At 56.9% G+C, this 20,005-nt stretch overlaps 1 protein-coding gene across 21 annotated transcripts in view; it reads right to left on the bottom strand.

Annotated features, from left to right (window-relative positions):
• The window catches only part of TSNARE1 (t-SNARE domain containing 1), a 99,013-nt gene that overhangs the window by 40,735 nt on the left and 38,273 nt on the right, over positions 1-20,005 (bottom strand). For 19 of the 21 annotated variants that reach the window (XM_088798923.1, XM_074316992.2, XM_074316991.2 and 16 more), the window contains 6 exons: positions 14,417-14,494; positions 13,573-13,642; positions 7,838-7,928; positions 6,575-6,649; positions 6,022-6,081; positions 1,765-1,923 (listed from right to left, as the gene is read on the bottom strand). In XM_088798923.1, the coding sequence (XP_088655049.1) occupies positions 1,765-1,923; positions 6,022-6,081; positions 6,575-6,649; positions 7,838-7,928; positions 13,573-13,642; positions 14,417-14,494 (533 nt within the window). Of the gene's footprint in view, positions 1-1,764; positions 1,924-3,178; positions 3,182-6,021; positions 6,082-6,574; positions 6,650-7,837; positions 7,929-13,572; positions 13,643-14,416; positions 14,495-20,005 lie in introns of all 21 variants that reach the window. The other 2 variants (XM_088798925.1, XM_074316986.2) reach the window with 2 other exon arrangements.

Below are 20,005 nucleotides of genomic sequence, written 5' to 3'. Positions count from 1 at the left end.
AGCTGCGGTGCATGAGGGCAGCGGGCACCGGGGGCGGGCACCAGAGAGGGAGAGCAAGTGTGAGGGGGAGACTACAAAACACCTTCACTCAGTAAACGTTTGCATCATGCAACTATTTTCCTGCTTCTAAAACCAGAACTCATTAAAAGCTCACACAGAATCTTCTTTCTCCTCTGTTACTGGCACTGCAGAATAACAACCTTGCGCAGGACATAACAAAACGTGTGTATGTGTGTGTGTGTGTGTGTGTGTGTGTGTTCATTCGCTCCTTTCACGTTTAACAACGAAAAGAAAATACCACTGCATTTTCTCTATCACACAATCTCTTCTTATAATTAGGATCTTGGCAGCCATCCACTAAAAAGACGACGACGGTTCTAGTTAATGGAACAGCAAACTTCACGTGCTGATTTATTCAGTATTTATAGTTATTAGCCACAGCAGCCACCCCCCTTGCAGTCCACTGCACTCTGCCAACTCCGGGGAGGGGCCCTGAGCCCTGGGCACTCTGCTCAGCCTGAGGCCCTTCCTGGCCTCCACATCCCCAGCCTGGTCCTTCCTAGGCCTGCCAGGTAGCCATGGCAACGGAGCAGCTGGTGCACTCTGAGCTCTGCACCTGGGTCAGGTGACACTCCCACTCTGGAGGAGAGCAGGGAGCGCCAGCCCTCCCAGGTGAGACCAGGTGAGATGGGCTTCACAGGGACAGCCCGGCGCAGACACAGCTGTGGGGGCCGGTGGTCAGACTTGGCTGGCAGTGGACAGGCGAGTCTGGTTCCAGCTTCATTGGCCAGACCACTGCCTGCCAAGCCTGCTACATGAGGGAAGTGGATAGGGGCATGTGCCCATCTCATCCAACCTCTCCTTCCCTTTCCGTTGTTAAGCAGGAAAATAGTCAGGGCACTGCCCTGACCTCCAGACAGGAACAACCAGACTCAGCCAGGTGAAGTAACTGCCATGGGGGCCAGAGCTGGCTCTGCCACCGCCTGGTGGAGGACCTCGCTGATCTGCATCCTTCTCATCTGGAAAAGAGGCTAACCAAGGGGCAGCTATCAGAACACCCCAGCTAGGACATCCCTGCTCGACTCAGGCACCCACCCTCTCGCACACCCACTCAGTACCTGCTTGCACACACCTGTCAGGATACCACATGCCTTTGGCAGCCATGTGTGGCTATGGGCACATTTGGCAAAATGTATTACACACGTGTGAACCTCAGAAGGCAAAGAACAAGGAGCCCTACGCCCTATGGTGGGACCTGACAGTTCACACCGCCACCTGCTGGCAGCACAACCAAATTGCAGGTTCAGCTCTCCTGGTAGTTCATTCAAAACATCTAGGCACTGAAGCCCCTGGTCAGAGCCAGGCTCCTGGAGACCTAAGTGTGCAGAGAAGGAAGTGCTCATAGGGACTGAGATGGACCTCCCCAGTGCAGGCCCTGGGCTCCAGCCAGAGGGCTGGGCCCCACTGGGAAAACCTAGGGAGGCGGGGATAAGACACAGGGTGAACTCTGATGGGCTCCCTGGACTCCAGTTTCTCCACTGCGCAGCCCAGAGCCAAGGAAAGGCTGTCATCACAGGCAAGGACCTGGGATCCCAGCTCCAGCCCCTCAGGCTCAGGCAGCAGATGGCCTCAGTCTGCTGACCACAGACCAAGTGGGGCCAGAGCAGGGCTGGCCAAGCCGCTGTTGTTGGAGAGCTGAGTCACCACACTCGGGGATCCAAGTGCACACGTGCACACACACACACACCCACGCCAGGCCCTCACCTCAATCTGCAGGATGGCCTCCTCACGCAGACGGATGGCCTCCAGGTCCTCCTCAGTGATTTCTGGAAGCAGCTCCTGCTCCTGGCCCTGCCACACGCCATCACCTCCATTAAAGATCTTCTCATCCTCAGCCAACTCAGCAAAAGGGGGACGGGGACTCTGTTGATGACAGAGACGAACAGGCCACCACCAAGTTGCCTTCCCAGGCTGGCAGCAGGCGGCCCCACCTTGGCTGAGCCTCAGCTCACAGGCGCCAGGAGCCCCCAGGAGTCTGTGCTCCCCTCCCCCGCCCCCACAAGCTCTTGGCGAGGAGAGAAGCGGCCGCAGCCTGGGCTCTGAAGCCATGTGGGGCGATGGGCCCAGGACCTCTACCCCGTTGCTCAGGGGACGTCCCCACAGGGCCACAGGGTGCTGAAGCTGCTGTAAATGGTGGGCAGGGGTGAGGGGCAGGCAGATACCAGGCCCCTGCCCTTCTGCCCATGTGCCCACCTCTGGCCATCCCAAGCCTGACTGTGGGGAGCACTTGGCAGGACCCCACAACCCAGCCTGAGCCAGGGCCACACAGAAGATCCCACAGAGCACAGTCTTGTGCAGGGGTTTTCCCTTGTGCACAGACTCCAGGGGTTTTCCAGGGACACACTTGGCTGGGGTGGCCCTGCAGACCCCATGAGCACATGTCTCATGGAGGCAGTTATTGGACCATGCTTATCTCCCCAGGGGAGCCTACTCCCTGCGGGCCCTGCCATGGCTCTGCACAGGCCTGCCAGGAGGACACTATCTGAAGTCTCAAATTCTTCCTGGCACACTTTCGGGGGTCGTGACGGCTCGCCCCACACCAGGCCTGGGGATAGAGCAGACAGATGGTGAAGAGCCCAGTGCACAGATATCCTTGGCTGGACACAGAAACCAAGAAATTACACAAATAAGAACGCCAGGACAACTCTGACAAATGCCAGCACAGCCCCGAAGGACCTGCCTGCAGGAGGTCCGCCAGCACGACGGCTGTTGGAGGGAGAGGACATGTCACCAGCAGCATTCTGACTGTGCTCACGTCTGCAGGTGGGCTCACCCACTCTGTAAGAGGGTCACTGCCGGCCAGTCCCACGTGTGGAATGAAGCCACATTACCCCATTCTCCTTCCCAAGCTGACACTCTCCTACACACATGCTACCACGGCGGGACCTCTTCCCCCACAGTCAGCAGAGGCCTTTAAATAAATAAATACACGGGTAGATGAATATAAAATTAAAGATCTAAAAAATCTGTTGATAAGAGCTACTCGGCCAAAGCAGCAATTAGCACCTCTTTCCGGGTGTGGGTGTGGGCGGGAGGAAGTGAGCAGTGCATTCTGGCCCAGTGACAGGCCAATTCTGCGGCTCCCAGTGCCCTCCCAAAGCTGCAACCCAGCACTCACCTGCTGGGAGGCCCTGGGCCTCAGTGTCCTCCTCTGTACACTGGGAACAGTGACCCCCACTTGGAGGCCAAGGGTCCAGGCCGTGATGTGTGGTGGCTCGGCCCGAGTGCCCCCCCCTCCACAGGTAGCAAATGCCTGCCCTCCCCGAGCGGCTCCTGACAAGAGGCAGGGCAGGAAGAAATGGCTTAGCTGCCTGACCCCACCGCAGCCCTCTGAAAGGATCAGAAAGCACCCCTTTATTCTCTTCACAAAGGCCCAATTTGGGTCTTTAGCACCAAAGCTGGGATTAGAGATTTGCTAGCAAGGCGCTGGGGTCAGTGTGGAGGGGCCGCGTGTGATGGTTTTCCAGCCCGAGAGGCATCAACAAAGGCAGCTTTCTCCTCCATCCAAGGCCAAGGTTTGGGTCCAATTCTGACACGTATAGAAGAAACCCACAGCCCAATGTGACTGCCGGAGAGCAGGGCTGAGCAGTTTCCCGTGAGAAAGACGAAACCCTGAGGGGGGGTTCCTGGAGGCCAGGAGGCTATGCCCCTGCCCAGGGCCAGTGAGGAGCAAGGCAGGACCCCAGGGTCCTCAGGGGCCCTGGGAACAGGGCCACTTTCTCACGTGCTCTGACCCTGGGCTCCATGCGGCAACATCCATGACCCCCTGGAAGGGCAGGGCTCAGGGCGTGAGCTTGGGAAACAGCTCTGTTTATGAGTCAAGCTGGTCATCGATTTCTCCAAATATCAATGACAATATTTGTTAGCTGATGGAAGTTTCTAGAGACTTGTCAAAGCCCAGACCATCAGAAGTGGCATGACTGTAGCCGTCCTCTCCCCATCCCCCACGTGAAAGACAGGAAGTGGGGTACAGCGGTGAGGGACAACTCCCCGTCTGTGCCCTGGACACTTCCAGCTGGCCAGGGAGGTGAAATGCCTCTTCACCGCTGCACGGGAGCACACAGCAGGCGCCAGCCCACACACGCCCCTGTGCTGCCCACTGGCTGGGCCTGACCTGGGTCCAAGACTGACCCGGGACCCGGCTGAGGCTACGGCTGACCACGGCCTCGGTGGCCCACTGGAGAGAGGCTGGCCTGCTCACAGCACCCGGCACTGGCTCCAAGGAGCGAGGCGGACCCTGGAGTACCGATGCGGCAGCAATGCCTGTGTTAACAGGATGGAGCGGGATCTCATCGCTCACAGCTTGCAAGACTCCTGAAAAGAACCTAATCTGTCATTCTTACTCAGAAGCACTTCTGATCATTCTCCTCCTCCTTCAAAAAGAAATCCTACTGAAATATAACACACATACAGCTCAGTGCACAAATCACAAGTGTATAGAGGGCCATGAATTCTTACAAAGGAAAGACTTCCGGGTCAAGATACCAGACACTCATTATACTGTCCGGCTTCTAACACCACCCGTTAGCGTGGCCTCGTTTTGACCTCTGTCCTCTTTGGTGTCAGGCTCTTTGGCCCAACGGCATGTCTGTGACAGCACTGGGGGGCCCTCCCAGCACCACTTCCTTCTCTGCACAGCCTCCCACTGTGTGAAGGCAGCACACGTGATTTAGACCTTCCACACAGACTGGCTCTCTTCCCGGGCTTTTGCTTCTGCGTGTCGTGTTGCTGACAGCATTCTCCTACGTGACTTCTGGCGAAGAAATAAGGGCACTTCCACTGGGTGTGGGCTTGAGCACAGGCAAGACAAGGTTCAGCGTTAGCGGACATTTTCCAACAGTGCTCCAGAGCGGCGGTACCCACTCCCACTGCCATCAACAGCATGACATTTCCCGTTGCCCCCACCCCTGCCAACGCGATGCTTCCCCAGGTCGTTGTCACTCTGGTGGGTACGAGGGGTGCAGTGACAGCATCATGGGCTCACCTTGCCTGCTTCCAATGGCATGTGCTGAGAGCATGTCTGTGTGCTTACCAGCCCTCTGGGTGTCCCTCTGCCATGGGCCCGTCTACGGCTTTTGCCCTTGTTTGTTTTTGAATTGAGTTGTCTGCCTTTTTCTTGTTGATTTATTAAGAGATCTTTATATATTACGGCTGCAAGTCCCTTTCAGGTACGTGTTGTACGAATGCCTTCACTCACTCTGGGTTGCCTCTTCACTCTCTTAAGGGTGTACTGATTTTAACAAAGTCACGTTAGTCGAGCTTTTTCTTCATAGTTAGGACTTTTTCATCTGTGTAAGAAACGCTGGCTTACCATAAAGATGTGATGCTCATGTCCTTTCAGAGCTTTGAAGGTGCCTTTCCATCACCTCCTGGCTTCCAGTGTTTCCTTTTAGCAGTCAGGTGTACGTCTTGTTGTTCCTTGTAAAATAACGTGACTTTTTTCTCAGCATTCAATCAGCTTTTAAGATACGATTTTTGCCCCTGGTATTCAGAATTTTGTTGTGATGTGACTAGGGTGGGTTTTGTTGTTTTGTTTTGGTTTTGTTTTTTTATCATAGAGCTTCGTTACTCTATGTCTTGAAGTATTTGGGCAGTTTGGGAAAATTCTCAACCATTACTTTTTTAAATATTGTTTCTGTTCATTCTCCCTCCGCCCATTCACGTAGGACTCCAATTATACTCTTTTCTAGGTCTTCTATCAGTTTCTACTGCCAGGAGGGTTAGTCTGATTCAAGTTAGCCCTGTACAGCAAGTGGAACTGTCAACAACCATTACCATGTATCAAGCCTGTGCCAGAGGCCGAAGGTCAAATGCCAATGTTGTAAAAGGTCATTCATCAAGGCAGACCCTTCAGACAGAGACCCCTGCCCTCAGCCCCTGCTGCTCTTCCCTGGAGCACCCACGGCACTGGACTCTGCTGTCCCCTAATGCCCACTGGCCACGCAAATGCTTCATACCCACCTGCTGTCTGCCACCCCTCTGAGCTGTGGGAAGCAGAGCTCTGGACTTTTCTGCGATTTTCTGTTGGAAAAAGAGAAGGGAGATGGAAAGAACAGAAAAGGCAGGGAGGAGAGGAGAGACGGTCAGACGAACGTGAAGTACTGCACAGTAGCCAACAGCAAAACACACCCGCGGCTCCCTGAGAAAATGCAGCATCCAGGGAGTGTGGCTGGGCTGTGCCCGCTTGCTGGACACCCCCCTCCACCATGCAGGCTCCTCGGCTCTCTGGATCTGTTTCCTCACCCATCCAAGGGGGGACACCTATCCCCCCGGAGGCTGCTGCACAGACACCTCTCGGGAAGCACCAGAAGGGCCACATACTCTACTACACACGCCCTGCGGTGACACTAGCTGGATACTGGTGACTGTCGAATGTCCCCAAGCCTGGCCCTTCCTCTGCTTTGGGGAATGGGACCATACCAGGCCAACCCAGGGACGACACAGCCAAAGCGGGTGCTCAAGGCAGCGAGGCCCACCCCGGCTGGCCCGCACCCTCCACCTGCCTATGCCGCACCTTCTGCACGGCTCCATAGCGCTGAACGGCATCGGACAGCTGAGCTTTCAGGCGGTCCAGCTGAAGACGCTCCTGCTACAGAGAGAGTGTGGCTTCAACGGCGGCCGAGGCCTTGGCTGCCCCCACAGCCCCTGCATTCCTGGGGTGCTCTGGCTCCCCACACTGCTTGTGCCCTCCTGGCAGTGCCGACAGCAGGCCCCCTTCTCCTCCCATCCCCAGCCTCACCGCCATCATCACACCCTCCGCCGTCAGAACCAGGCTCATCCCCATCACCTCCATTACCCCAGTGCCAATGCCTCCAGCCGCCCACACGCCAGCACGGGCTCCACAGACACGGCCGACATTAGCACCATACCCCACACAGCCTTCAACATGGACCATGGAGCCAGCACATGCCTGTCTGGTCCCCAAAACAACGCACTCAGGAGAGAAGCATTACGACCCGTCCCACAGCTCAGGAGCCCTCAGCCTACTTAATGCCACAGGGGTGGTGGAGTCAGGCCGCTGACCCCAGGGCCCATGTGCCTAACCACAGTCCACGCTGCTTCTCACCACCAGCGTCAGGACTGCAGCCATGAAATCACCCCTCCCGTCACCAAATCTCAGCCCTCACGCACAGCCTCTGTCCACCCGCTGGAATGGGCCTTGTCTATCCTGTTCACAACACACCTCGGTGCCCAGACAATGCCTGGCACAGAGCTGGCACTCCAGACATACTGCAATGCGACAACATACAAGCCAGCCCTGGACCCTGGCACTGCCTACTCCGGTCTGCTGTGAGTGCCGCCAGGCCACTGGGAACCCCAGCCCTCAGCTCTTGCCAGGCAGCTCCAGCACAGATGAAGCCACGTCAGCCCTAGAGCCCTGGGACCAGGACACACACATGGGCTTCTGCTCCCCTCCTGCCCCTGGAACCTCCCATCATCTCCCCAGAGGGCCCTGGCCGTTCCCCAGACCCTGCGTCTCAAGTCACAGACTAAGCCCAGCCTAAGAGGGTGGCTTCTTTGGGGTTCCAACCTGAACTCGGCCCATGCACCGCCCTGCACGCCCACAGGTGACAATGGGCCACAGTCGCCAGCAGAATGGTCCCGTTTCAGTGAGACCAGCTGCCCAGTGGACGCCTTTCCGAGGCACCCTGTCTGCGCCTACCAGCCCCGTGGAGCCCGTCTCAGAGCCCCAGTGAGGCCCTTGTAATCGGCACCATGCGTGCGCCCCAGGCCAGCCGCAGCCCCCAGCCCCACTCCACCCTCCTGGGAAACGTACCCGGGAGTAGCCTCGCAGGAGCTCCGACATCTGCTTCATGGCGCTGGTGCTGGCAGCGATGGTGTGGTTAGTCTCCTGCTGCGCCGTGTGCCTGAGGGGGGCAGCGGGGAGCAGGGGGGCCGGGAGGGGAGTTGGGAGGCAGGAGAAATGGCGGAAGCAGGGAGAAGCAGAAAGGGGGCAACGCCGAGAGGGCAGGAGACACGAGGAGGAGCGAAAAGGGGACAGAGGACAACCAACAGGAAGGAAAGAGGCAGAGAGGACAGGAGGAAACAGACAGGAAGAATCGTGGCCACAGAGGGAGGAGAATGGACAGACCCAGAGTGAGGCCCAAGAGGGGACAGAGACAGACACAGAGAAAGCAACGGGGCGCAGGGAGAGAAGGACACGGTGATTCCGGTTCCCGGGACGCCCGTGTGGAGACACCAGACTCGAGCGTGCCGTCGCCAGGAGCCTCGTCACCTCCACAGCCACCGCAGACGACCGCTGGCCTGCTGGGTCAGCACCTGTACCCCCCACCCCCTGAAGAGGTCTCAGCCACAAGCCCTTCCTGTGGAAAGGCCCCCGGGGTCAGCACTCAGTGGGAACCGGGAGTGGGGACCTCAGAGGGAACGTGGGCCCACGCACTCGCTCGGCCAGCTCCACAGGTCCTGGGTGAGACCCCCAGCTCCAGGCCCAGGTTCCCTCCCAGCCACCGTTTACAGCTCTGTGACAGCCACAGTCACTTGCAGCTGACACCACGGGCAAACCCTGCCCTCAGGCCTCCTGGGGTGCACACACTGGGCAAGGGGAAGCCCAGCAGATACCAGAGACCCCATCTGACCCTGCGAGCTGCAGCCCGAGGGCCCCGCTTTGCTCCCGGTAGGAAGCTGTTCAGCAGCGGTGCGGGTGGTGGCACTGTGCCAGCTCCAGAGCTGAAGACACGGGAAGATCCTACAGGCTACCCTGTGGAGATGGACCCCATCCGACAAGGTGGACAACCCCCAGGCACAGGCGGCCAGGTCCCTGACACCCGCCCTGGTCAGAGCACACGAACAGGCCGTACAGGGAAGGAGGGCAGTTGCGGTGCGGAGGGCAGGAGTGGGTCAGAGACCCTCACCCAGCCTGAGAGGCGGGCAGACGAGGCCAGGACGTCAGTGCTCCACACCCTGCATGGGTTTACGTGAGCCCTCCCAGCAGCCACGAGGGATCTCCCACGCGGGACTCTACACGGGGTTCTCAGCGCAAACAAGGGAAAGTGGACAGAGGATCGCGTGACAGGCGGCCTGAGCTGCGCCAGGGGCAGCTCCCCAGGCCCCAGCATGGGCCAGCCTTGGAGACGGGCCCCCATGAAGGAAGGGGTGAGTACTGGGCCCCCGTCACAGAATCCCTGCACAACTCAGGACATGTCTTCAGTGCCAGCCAGCATATCACTCCCTTCCAGAACCTTCCACCAGCTTCCTACTGCTCTGGAAATAAAACCCAAACAATCCCCCAGGACTACGAGGTTTTGAGTGGCCTGGCCATGCCCACCTCGCCGAGAGCTGGCTTGGTCCAGGGCCCTCCTTGCGGCTCCTCAAACATGCCACGTCTGAGGCTGCTTTTCGGCACCCGGCCATTTTTTCCAATGGCCATAAAATTCTTTGACACTTCTCCTCTTGAGAGGTGGGGCCGAGTCCCTTCTTGAATTTGGACAGGCTCAAACAGCTTTGACCACGGAGGGTGGCAGAATTGACACTGTGTGACTTCCGAGCTGCCCAAGCCCCGGCTGCGGTGTGCCCCAGGCTCTCGGCATCCCAGCTGAGGCCCCAGACATCCTGGAGCCACATAGCCTCCCCCTGCCCTGCCACATTCTGACTCTAGGCTTTCATCCCACTGTCCGCGAGGCCTCGAGGCTGGGCCTGGGGCTGCTGTCAGGTGCCCCCAGAAAGGGAGCTGAGCTCATGCCCAGCTGGCAACAGTGTCTCCCTGGCCCAAGGTCCCAGGCGGACACCACCCAGTCCTGGGGAAGCAGACCTCCAAAGTTCTGCACTCACTCACGGGCCCTGCCCCCACCCTGGCATCCATTTCCCCACGTGTTAAAGGACGGACTGAGTTGAGTCAGCTTTGAAAGGCCATGGCCTGGTCAGTGAGTCTCTGGGTCCAGAGGCAGCTCTGAGAAGTGAGCGTCAGAGCTCGGATTCACAGGGACCTCAGGTCAGCCCAGGTGACCAGGGATAACTCCGCAGAACGCCTTCTAATGGCAGCGGGAAGGAAGGGGCTGGTGCGCCTCCTCCCTCTGGCTCTCGGCAAATGCCCAGGGGGCTTTGTGTGCAGTCGCGGCAGGGCTGCGATGACAAGTCACAGCTCAGGGTCCCGCCCCATGAGCTCAGGGAGGGAGAAGAGAGACGGGCCACGGGGTGCCTGTGCAGTGGGCTGGGCTGTTAGCACTAAGGCTCTCAAAGAGCCACCGGCCAGCGGTCACCAGACGCCAGCCACTGGTCACCAGCCACCAGCCACCAGCGCAGCCCTGCATGAGCCTAACCCATAACCCAGCCTCCCGAGCCTTGCTGGCACCAATTCTGACATGCGACCCCGGTGCCAGGGAGGGGAGCACTGGTCCCTGGGGTGCCTGGCCCCTGGCTGCCCTGCGGTGGCTCCCTTTTCCTGAGCCCTGCAATGGCCACCTCCTTGAACCTCCGCTGCTTGGCCTCAGAGCACGTCCTCCCCTGGCACGCGTCCCACCTGCCCGCTGGCTCTGCTCAGCCTCCTACGGCCTCGGCCCTACACCAACCCCCACCTGAAACTCTGGCCCTGGTTCCAGCAGCAGAGAAGGCCAAAGAGGGGAGCATGCCCACCGCCCCCAGCCATACCTTGGGCCCTCCCTGTGTCCTGGGAGGTGCTACCAACAGGCGCCCTGTGCTTGCTCCACAGAACTCCCTCTGGGTCCCAAACCTGTGCCATGACCCAGGCCCACACAGGCCACCGGAAAGGGCTCGTTCCAACCGAGCAGCATTGAACTGCTGGCAGTGAAAGCAAGACATGGAAAAACAGGAAGAGGCAAGGATGGAGGACGGGAGAAAGAAGGGCCTCGCACGGGGTTGGGGTGGTTCGAGGGCCAAGCTGAGGACACACATGTGGGGGGGGGGGGGTAGGACGCGAACTGCAGTGAGCCTGCCCCCTGCTTGGGTATCTGCCCTTTGGGGTACCATGAAGTGCCACTCTCAGCTCCGATGCTGCTAGTTCCATGGCCACAGACAGAGATCCCCACCAGAAAAGGAGGCAAGAGTGGTTCCCCACCAAAGAAGGAACATGCCGGAAGCACGGTCCACTGAGGCTGGATGGGAGCTGCAGCCCCGCTTCCCTGTGAGCCTCGGGCATTTGCCTCCCTTTCCACACCTCTCCCACCCACCCAGCTCCCTGGGGAGAGAGATCACCAACCCACTGGGGCCAAGCTGGGAGCCTGTGATGGGGCCCGGGGTGGGTCCCCTCGAGGCGGCTGGCAGGAATGACAAAGCCCACACCTGTCTTGTGCGAGAACTGGCTCAGCCTTCAGAGGTTTGCACAAAGCTAAATATATTCAATCTGAAGGGCTGTCCTCTCGCCTGAGATCAGAGCCCACCCACTTCTGGAGGCCTGGCCTGTCTTCTTTTATGAAATAATGGCAATAACTGGTGGTGGTATACTTTTGTCTCCTGTCCTTACTTGGCAGAATGAAAAAGCTGGTGACTACCATTGTAGAGAAAATACAGAGCTAGCAACCCTACGTTGGTCTCAAGTCATTTTAAAATGCTAACAGTCCAGACTATGCACAAATTCCACTTTGGAATGGGATCATGGAAGGCTCCAGAGGCTGGTTAGGAACTGCCCTGCAGGGAGGAGGGGCCGATGGGAGGACAGGAAGGTGCTAAGGGACAGTTTCTAGACCTGAAGGCTGAGGCTGATGGGGGCGGGCAGGGAGGGGGCGGTGGCCCCAGGACACTCCATCCTTGCGGTCAGGCCCTGTGTGGGGAAAGGTCCAGGAGCCACGTCTCCCTCCCAGAACCGAGCAAGTGAGCTCATCCCTGAGCCAGCCAGGCAGGGCAGCCCGGGAAACCTGAGAGGGCCAGGGCCCTGAAAATACCACCTCTTGACCTGAGGGACACGCCACTCCAGGACCCGAACCCAGAAACGGGGAACTGGGTTCCTAACGCTGAAAATCGCTAGGAGTCGCAGGACCCAGCCCAGGCTCAGCTCAGTAATGACGGATTCAGCAGCATCCCTGCACCTCCAAAGCCTATGTTTCCGTGTGTGATGAGGGCAGCCACACCCCACTGTCCTCAGTGTAAAAAGTGGGTCCGGAGCATTATTCACTTAAATCCAATTCTGCAAAACACGTACGGATTTGAGAAGAGGCTGGGAGGAAATATAGAAATGTTAACAGTGCGTGCTCAGACATCCTATATGTCCCAATTTCTTATAACGAACATATGTTACTTTCATAATCAGAAAACAATACACGCTATTTTAAAAAGAAATTTAAAAAATTTAAAATCAGAATTGCACATAAAATCTGCAAAGGGCCCTCTGTTGCCTTGAGCTCTGGCCCCCCAGACTTGGCAGTGCTGGTCCCAGCTGGCCTGGGTGAAGGGACAAATGATGGGTGGGTGGGTAGATGGCTTGTGGCCTATCAGTTAAGAGAGGTGTAGCCTTGGTCACATACCCAACCACTCTCAGCGCCTCACTGTCCTCATCTGTGAAATGGGACTAGCACTACCTGCCCTCCTCTCTAGGTCACTGGTGGGCAGGATGCAAGGAGCTGAGGGCAGGGCTGAGCCCCACAAGGAATCCCTCCTCTTCTATGGGCACGATGCTTCTTCCATGGCTAATTCCAAAGCATCAGGAAACACTAGGGTAGAAAATGTCCACCCCATGGACAACTGGCCCAAACCTTGAGGGTGCAGCCAGCACCTAGTATGGGTTCCCAAACCGTGAGGCTCTTGCTGGGGAGGCTGGCCAGGTGCCTGCATGGACACAGGGCAGGTCAGGAGGGCCACGATGGCCGGACATGTACTGAGATGTGACAAGGGACAGGTGCAGGCCTGGCATTGGCAAGCACTGGTCCCCTAGGGGTTCCTGCTGTGGGACTGGCCATCAGTGCTTGTTACTCACAGGACAGCTGGGGGCCCCCAACGGCTCGGTGTGTCCACAGCAAAGGGGGTGGAAGAAAGAGGGCTGGGGGTGGGTCCAAACAGCCCCCTGCCATGCGCTGCAGGGCCTCCCCCCCGGGGCACCCATAGAACAGAGCAGGGCAGGGGAGGTGGAAGGCAAGGCTGGGTGACAATGGGACAGATAGAGAAGGCCCTCAGGTCCAAGCACAGTGTTCAGTGTGACTCCACACAGGGTGCTGGCTCAGCTCTGCCCAAGCACCCCAAGCCTCCCTGGGGCCCGGCAGCCGCAGGAGCCACCTCTGGGCTGGTCAGGCTTAGTATGGAGGCATCTGGAGAGGGACTAAAACCGCGCCAATGGATGTAACACCAGGAGGGGACACAGTCTCAGCTGCAGCTTATGCGCCTCACTGCATGTTTGGTCCACCACCAGCCCCTGCCCCAGGCAGGATGGCTCAGGCTCCAAGAAGTGGTGTGAGCAGCCCAGGGTACCCTGGCAAGGAGGTGGCCAAGGAGATGGGGCTCGGACACAGCCTCGGGCCCCCCCTCGGTGACCCCACCCCACTCAGGCTGCGTGTGAGTGGGCAAAGCGCACACCGCTACACACACACGTGCACACAGGTACACACTCACAGGCTGTCCCGCAGCTCCTGCGTGTCACTCGGCGTCCCCAGGGACCGCAGGCTCTGCTCCAAGGAGGTCACTGTCAAGACAAGACGGACAGGCATAAGGAGCAGAGGTCCTCTGCCAGGCGCTGCCCAGGCGCCAGGGTGCGTGCCCTCCTGCTGGGAGCCCAGAGACGTGGGGCCAGGACCTGGGAGACCATCAGAGTGACCGTGTGTCTGCCAGGCCAAGACGCCAAGGCTGCGCAGTGCCAGGGGCCCCACGTGGGCCCAGCACGGCCCACACTCATCGCTCGTACCCCCAGCACAGCCCCCGGGGAGCCCCCCCCCAGCTGTCCTGGGACAGGCCCCAGGCCCTCCAGTCGGGCGGGGGCGTCTCTCCTCTCCCGGTCAGCGCTCTTACTGACCTGACAACGCTCAGAGCTCAGGGGCAAATAGCCACCGTCGCCCACAAGGTGCAGCAAGTCCCTTCGCCCCGTCCCCGGGCCTGCGGGAGCTGAGGACAAGCCCTGGCCTCAGGGAGGATTTGCCCCGACCCGCCGCCTGCCAGCCCTGCCAGCCTGAGGGAGGCGCTAACACGCTCCTGCCCCACGGGGACTTGTCCAGGTCACACAGGGGGTGCAATGGGGGCAGAGGAGTGGAGCTGAGGGGCTACCTGCGCAGGAAGCAGCACTGTGCAGGGCAGCCAGGGACACGCTGACCCACCTGCCCTCCCATCCTGAGACACCTGCGCCCGGCCTTCAAGACAGTCTGATCGGGGGTGGGGGGAGCCATGGGTACACCTCCACCCGTGTCCCCTCAATTTCCCGCAGTGCACTTGGTAGCCCACGTCCGCCGGACAGACACAGACGCACCGTTAGAGTTGATTCGGAAGACATTGGCCGATGTCCCCTGGAACAACTCCTGGAGGTCGCTCAGGTCCACCTGGGTGGCTGCAAGCACAGGGAGAGAGGGGGACACAGTCACCGCACTGCCTGCGGGCCCAGCGCACAGAGCGCTCCAGCAGCTCCCGGGCTGTGAGGCCGTCGTCTCTGCTTCCTGACTCAGCCCCGTTGGGTCAGGCAGAGGGGCAGAGATGGAACACGGAGCCCACCTGCCCCGACAGCACTCAGAAGCCACACGAAAGAAAGGAAAGCAAGGGGGCAGCTCCCGAGAACGGCCAAACAGCAGTACCATCCACCCAGCAACCCGACACCCGGGCGCCCTCCAGAGAAACGAGAGGAAGGCCCACGAGGAAGCCACACACATGTGCTCACAAGCCACAGACAGACACAAGCACCTGCGCAGCAGTGACAACGAAGTTGGAGCCATCCCCACCACTCAGACACGGAAGGAAGCAGCCCTGACCCGGCTGAGAGCCCCGCCAGTGACAGGAGCCAGACACGGAGGCCACACGTCATCTGGTTCCATTCACACGAAGCGTCCAGGGCCAGACGACACCCACAGGACAGAACACAGACTCACAGTCACCAGGGGAGGCACACTAGGAATGACTACTAATGCATGTGGGGTTTCTGTTTGGGGTGATAGAATGTTCTGGAATTAGTGGTGACGATTGCACACGACTGCAAATGTACTGAAAACCACCAAATTGTACACTTTAGGATGGTTAAAATGGTGAATTTTTAAATGTGTGAATTTTACCTTCACTCAAAAAACCATTCAGAACGTTTTGCGGGCACTGCCACGTTCTGGCGAGGGCAGGGACGCTTGCACACTGGGCGGCCACTACAGAAAGGTCTACTGTCCCAGAGACTGGCACCTGCCAGCCCGTGGCCCAGCAGTGCCCTGGGTACATAGGCAGGGACACAAACACACGTCCACAAGAAGCTCGTATCACACACGCGTCCACAAGCTTGTGTCACACATGCGTCCACATGAAGCGTGTGTAAGACGTGTATGGTGGCTTCATTCTCCAAACCTGGAGAGGGCGCCGCTGTCCAGGGACAGGACGCACAGGCACAGGGCCCCTCACGCAACAGAGCCACGAGAGGAGCAACACACAACCCAGTGGGCCTCGAGAGCCTCGCGCCAAGGAAAGCAGCCAACCCCAGAGCACACTCAGGAGGACCCAATTTATATGACATTGCAGAACAGACAATAGAAACCTATGGTGCCCCTGGCTGGGGGAACGGCTGGGGTGAGGGCTGTCTGCACCCCTAGACAGGGCATGTCACCAGTAAGACACATTGGTCAGAACCCCCTAAATGACACTGTGCCATCAGTGGCTGCAGCCAGCCTGAGCGGCAGGGACAGCGCCCTCGTGGTCCAGAAAGGGAAAGCCTCCGAGATGTCCGGTCTGGCTGCTGGCCACGGGCAGATGCCTGGGCTCCAAGGCAGAGCCCCTGCAAGCCGCCCATGGAGGCCTCGCCTCTGGATGGAAGCAGCGGGTGAGCCAGCCTGGCAACAGTAGCAGGTGCGGTCGCTATGACGGCCACTGTGGGTTTGGTAAACACCTAGAGCCACCGTGGGCTGGCACCAAAACCAGGGCTGGGCACGGTGGACCTACAGGGAGGGAAAGAGGAGATGTGCCACTGTCCTAGACGAGGACACCAAGCAGGTCAGGCCCAGGAGCAAGGACAGGGCCAGGCCACGAGCAGGCCCAACTCCTTTCCCCACTGAGGGGAAGGTGCGTGGGGGCCTGGTGCCTTAGCAGGAAAGAATGCCCCCGGGGTGCTGGCCGAGGCCCATGGACAATACGAGCTGTCCCCTCAGACTCAGTGTCTCCTCTCCTTGTCCTGAGTGCCTGGCCACACAGCTGCGGAGGGCACCTCCCAGCCTCCTCTGCAGCCAAGAGAGCCACGTGACTAAATTCTTAGGCCTGGACTTTGAGAAGTGAACAGCATGTTTTCCCTCGTATCTTCAAAGGAAATGGGCAGCCTGTGACTGCCTCTGACCTGGCCCCGGCTGGGAGGTGATGGGGAGTGACCCCTCCACCAGCAGGTGAAGGTGGCACAGCTGGAGGAGCGGAGGCAGGACGGCCGCGTGAGGGAGACGGGGCTCCATCTGCTGCAGCCACTGAACCTCTCCATACCCAGCACGCAAACCACCCACATTAAGGAAGGGCTGGACACCTGACAGGCACCGTCTCAGCAACCATCGCGCTGCGCGCCTCGTGAAAGGCTCAGCTGAACTCTGCAATGTAGTCATCCGTGAGCCGCCACATACGCTCCCCGTCTCACAACTCACGGTGGCCACTGTGTGACAGGCAGATGGGCAGTGAGACACTTACTGCAGAAATATCAGTCCAGCCTGTGCATCCAACCCCGGTGACAAATGACAGGGCTTGGATGTGGGCAGAGAAGGAAATCAGAGGGGTCAGGGAAAGAGCTGACAGAACGGCAGACAGGCTGAACGTGACGGGGGCTAAGAAAGAGGGCAGATGGCTGGTGTCCTCATGGTGTCCTGTGTCCATCATGCCCAGGTGTCTGGTCAGCCGACCGGGATGGAAGGGGCTGTTCACCACCACAGGAAACGCAGAGGAGAAACAGGCGTGGTGGGGAGAGACGAAGAAGTCACATGGGTCAAGGTGCGCGAGAGGCGCCTCTAGGTCAGGGGAGTAAAGGTGCCCAGTGCCGGCTGTGGGCAGCGTGGGGTGGACGCTCGGATCAGAGGTACACGATGGAAACAGGAATCTGGGAGCCAACGGTACAGAGAAATTATGACCAAAACCATAAGCCATGTTCTCATGAAACCATGCGTAGCACTAGAGAGTACGTCAGCTTCTGTCATAAGCAGACAGGGCCCAGGATCACCGCCCCACAGACAGTTAAAACCTGGGCGAAATACAGGAAGCAATGGGCTGAGGATGGGTGACCCTGGTACAGTTGGCCATCCTGCAAGAACAGACCTAAAATTGCCCGTCTTTCCCTGTAGCAAGTCCAGCCGGTGGAGCAAGACAGAGGGACCAGCATGGGGCCGGCATGTCTGGGTCGGGACAGGGATGCAGGGTCTGCTGAGCTGCAGCAAGCAGCTCCTGGGGGCAGAAGGAGCTTCAGGAACCTCACCCGGTCCCCTTGGCCTCCGGCCAAATACACGTCTGTGTGCACAGGGAGCCCCCACTTGGCCGAGAAGAGGGTGACTTTTGAGGAAAGGACCACCAGGGAGCTGTGAGCCAGTCCTCCACAGTCACACAGGGCTGGGGATTGATGGAGTTCCCGCGAGGAGCACGGACGAGACCTCACTGAGCAGCCAGGGCACCGAGTAGTGACCGCAAAGGGTCACATCTTAGGAGCTGAATTTGGGTTAGGGTTAGGGTTAGAGGTGCCACAAAAGATTTCTACAAGCATTGAAAAAAATCAAAGTGACCCACAAGTAACTTAACTGCCCTTGGAACAAAGTCCGATTCTCCTCAAAGGAAAATCATCAAATCCAGCATGAAAGGATACAAAATTCACAATTAAAACTTACTAGACATACAAAAAAGTGGGGAAATGTGACCCCTCACCCCAAGAAAAATCAGTCAACAGAAAATCAGACCCAGAAATGACAGAGAGGTGATGGAACTCACGGAGAGGACCACCAACAAAAGCTGCAACTGCTCAGGGTGCAGACGAGTGAGGGGCGAGACGGACGGCCCGGGTGCTGCTGAAAATACAAAGTACAGCACCTGACGTGACACTTCTCTGCTTGGGATCAGCAGCCCATTGGACGCCGAAGATAAAGGATCCTGTGAACCTGAGGACAAGCCACAGAAGCTAAACAAAATGAAACAGAGGAAAAGACCAGCCAGGTGACAGCCGCAGGGCCCTCACACAGGCAGAGCCGCAGAAGCTCTTGGTTTCAAGAACCAAGGACTAAAAGCATCCAAATTTACACAATTACAAACTGAGAGTTCCAGGAATTCCAGTAAGTCCCAAGCAGAATACACATTAAAAACAAAAAGCCCAAGACACATTACAGTCAAAATTGCAGAAAACCTGTGATAAAGAAGAAACTTATTTAAAAGGGGCAAGAAAAAAATGCACATTACCATTCAGAAGAACAAATATAAAAAAAGGCTTCATCCTTCCATCAGAAACCACGGAAGCCAAAAGACATACAATGACATCTTTAAAGGACTGAGAGAAAGGGGAAAACTTTCATCCAGAATTCTCAACCCAGTGGAAAAAGATTTCAAAAATAGAGGCAAAATAAAGATTTATTTTAGACAAAAAAGCTGAGCGAATCTGTTCCAACCAGATGCACACTACAGGAAATGTTTTTAAAAAGTCCGTCAGGTCGAAAGAAACAATAAAAGGAAACTTGGATCCACATAAAGAACTGAAGAGTGCCAGGACGGTAAGTATGAAGACAAATGAAAAAGGCATTTTGTCGCATTTTTAATTTGTTTAAAAGACGATTATTAAAACAAAATCAATAACGTGTTGTTACTAATGTGTGCTATAGCAAATGTACAAAAACAACCTCAAGGCCAAGAAGGGGAAATGGAAGTCAACTGCTGTAGGCTTTGCATATCATACTCAAAATAATACAATTTATTTGCAAGTAGGCTGTAAAAAGCTAGACATATAAACTCTAAAGCAACCGGTAAAAATCAATACAAATAGGTATAGCTCATAAGCCAACAGTGGAAGCAAAACGCAACACTCAATTACTCTCAAAAAAGGAAGGAGGAGAGAAAGGAAAAGAAAAAGAGAACAAAGGGAAATATAGCTAGCAAATATCAAGACGGGAGATAAGCTTTAAAATATTGGTATTTTCACTAAAGATAAATGACCTAAATCTGAGTCATCCTACACAGTCCCCGTGTGGCCAGCGGCTACCATATCAGCGTGCAGGTTAGAAAACATGCCCATTGTCACCAAAAGTTCTGGAGGACAGCACGGCTGTAACCATTCCAGTCCAAAGCAGAGATGGTCAGATGGGAGCAGAAGCAAACTCCACCACACACTGAATACAAGAAACCCACTTTACATGTAAAATCAAGTAAGAGTTTATGAGTAAAAGGATTGGAAAATATGTAAATAGTCATCACGAGAAAGCTGGACTGACTACACTAATATCAGCGCAGAATTCAGAACAGCACAGATAACGAGGGAAGGGAAAACGACATGTTTAAATGATAAAGCAGTCAACCAATCAAGAAGACAAAACACTCCTCGATACACACACTCCTAACATCACAGCTTGAAAACACATGAAGCAGAAACTGAGAGAGTTGAAAGGAGAAACAGACAAATCCGCAATTACAGTCAGAGTTGTCCACATGTCTCTCCGTGGTTAGTAGAACAAGTCAACAGAAAATCAGGGAGGGTATGAAGACTCTGACGCACTACAGATCAACGTGACCTGTATGACATTAATAGGACACTCCACCCAGAAACAGTCGAATACACATTCCTGTCAAGTGCCCATGGAAGACACTGTATTCCAGAACATAAAGCAAGTCTCGATATATTTATAATAGCTGAAACCACACAAAAGATATTCTCTGACCACAG

This window comes from Rhinolophus sinicus, chromosome 6 (assembly GCF_057876585.1).
Source record: "Rhinolophus sinicus isolate RSI-liver-muscle chromosome 6, RSI-T2T, whole genome shotgun sequence".
Taxonomy (NCBI): Eukaryota; Metazoa; Chordata; class Mammalia; order Chiroptera; family Rhinolophidae; genus Rhinolophus; species Rhinolophus sinicus.
The sequence above is the reverse complement of the archived record's forward strand: the minus strand, read 5'-3'. Positions and strand labels throughout refer to the sequence as shown.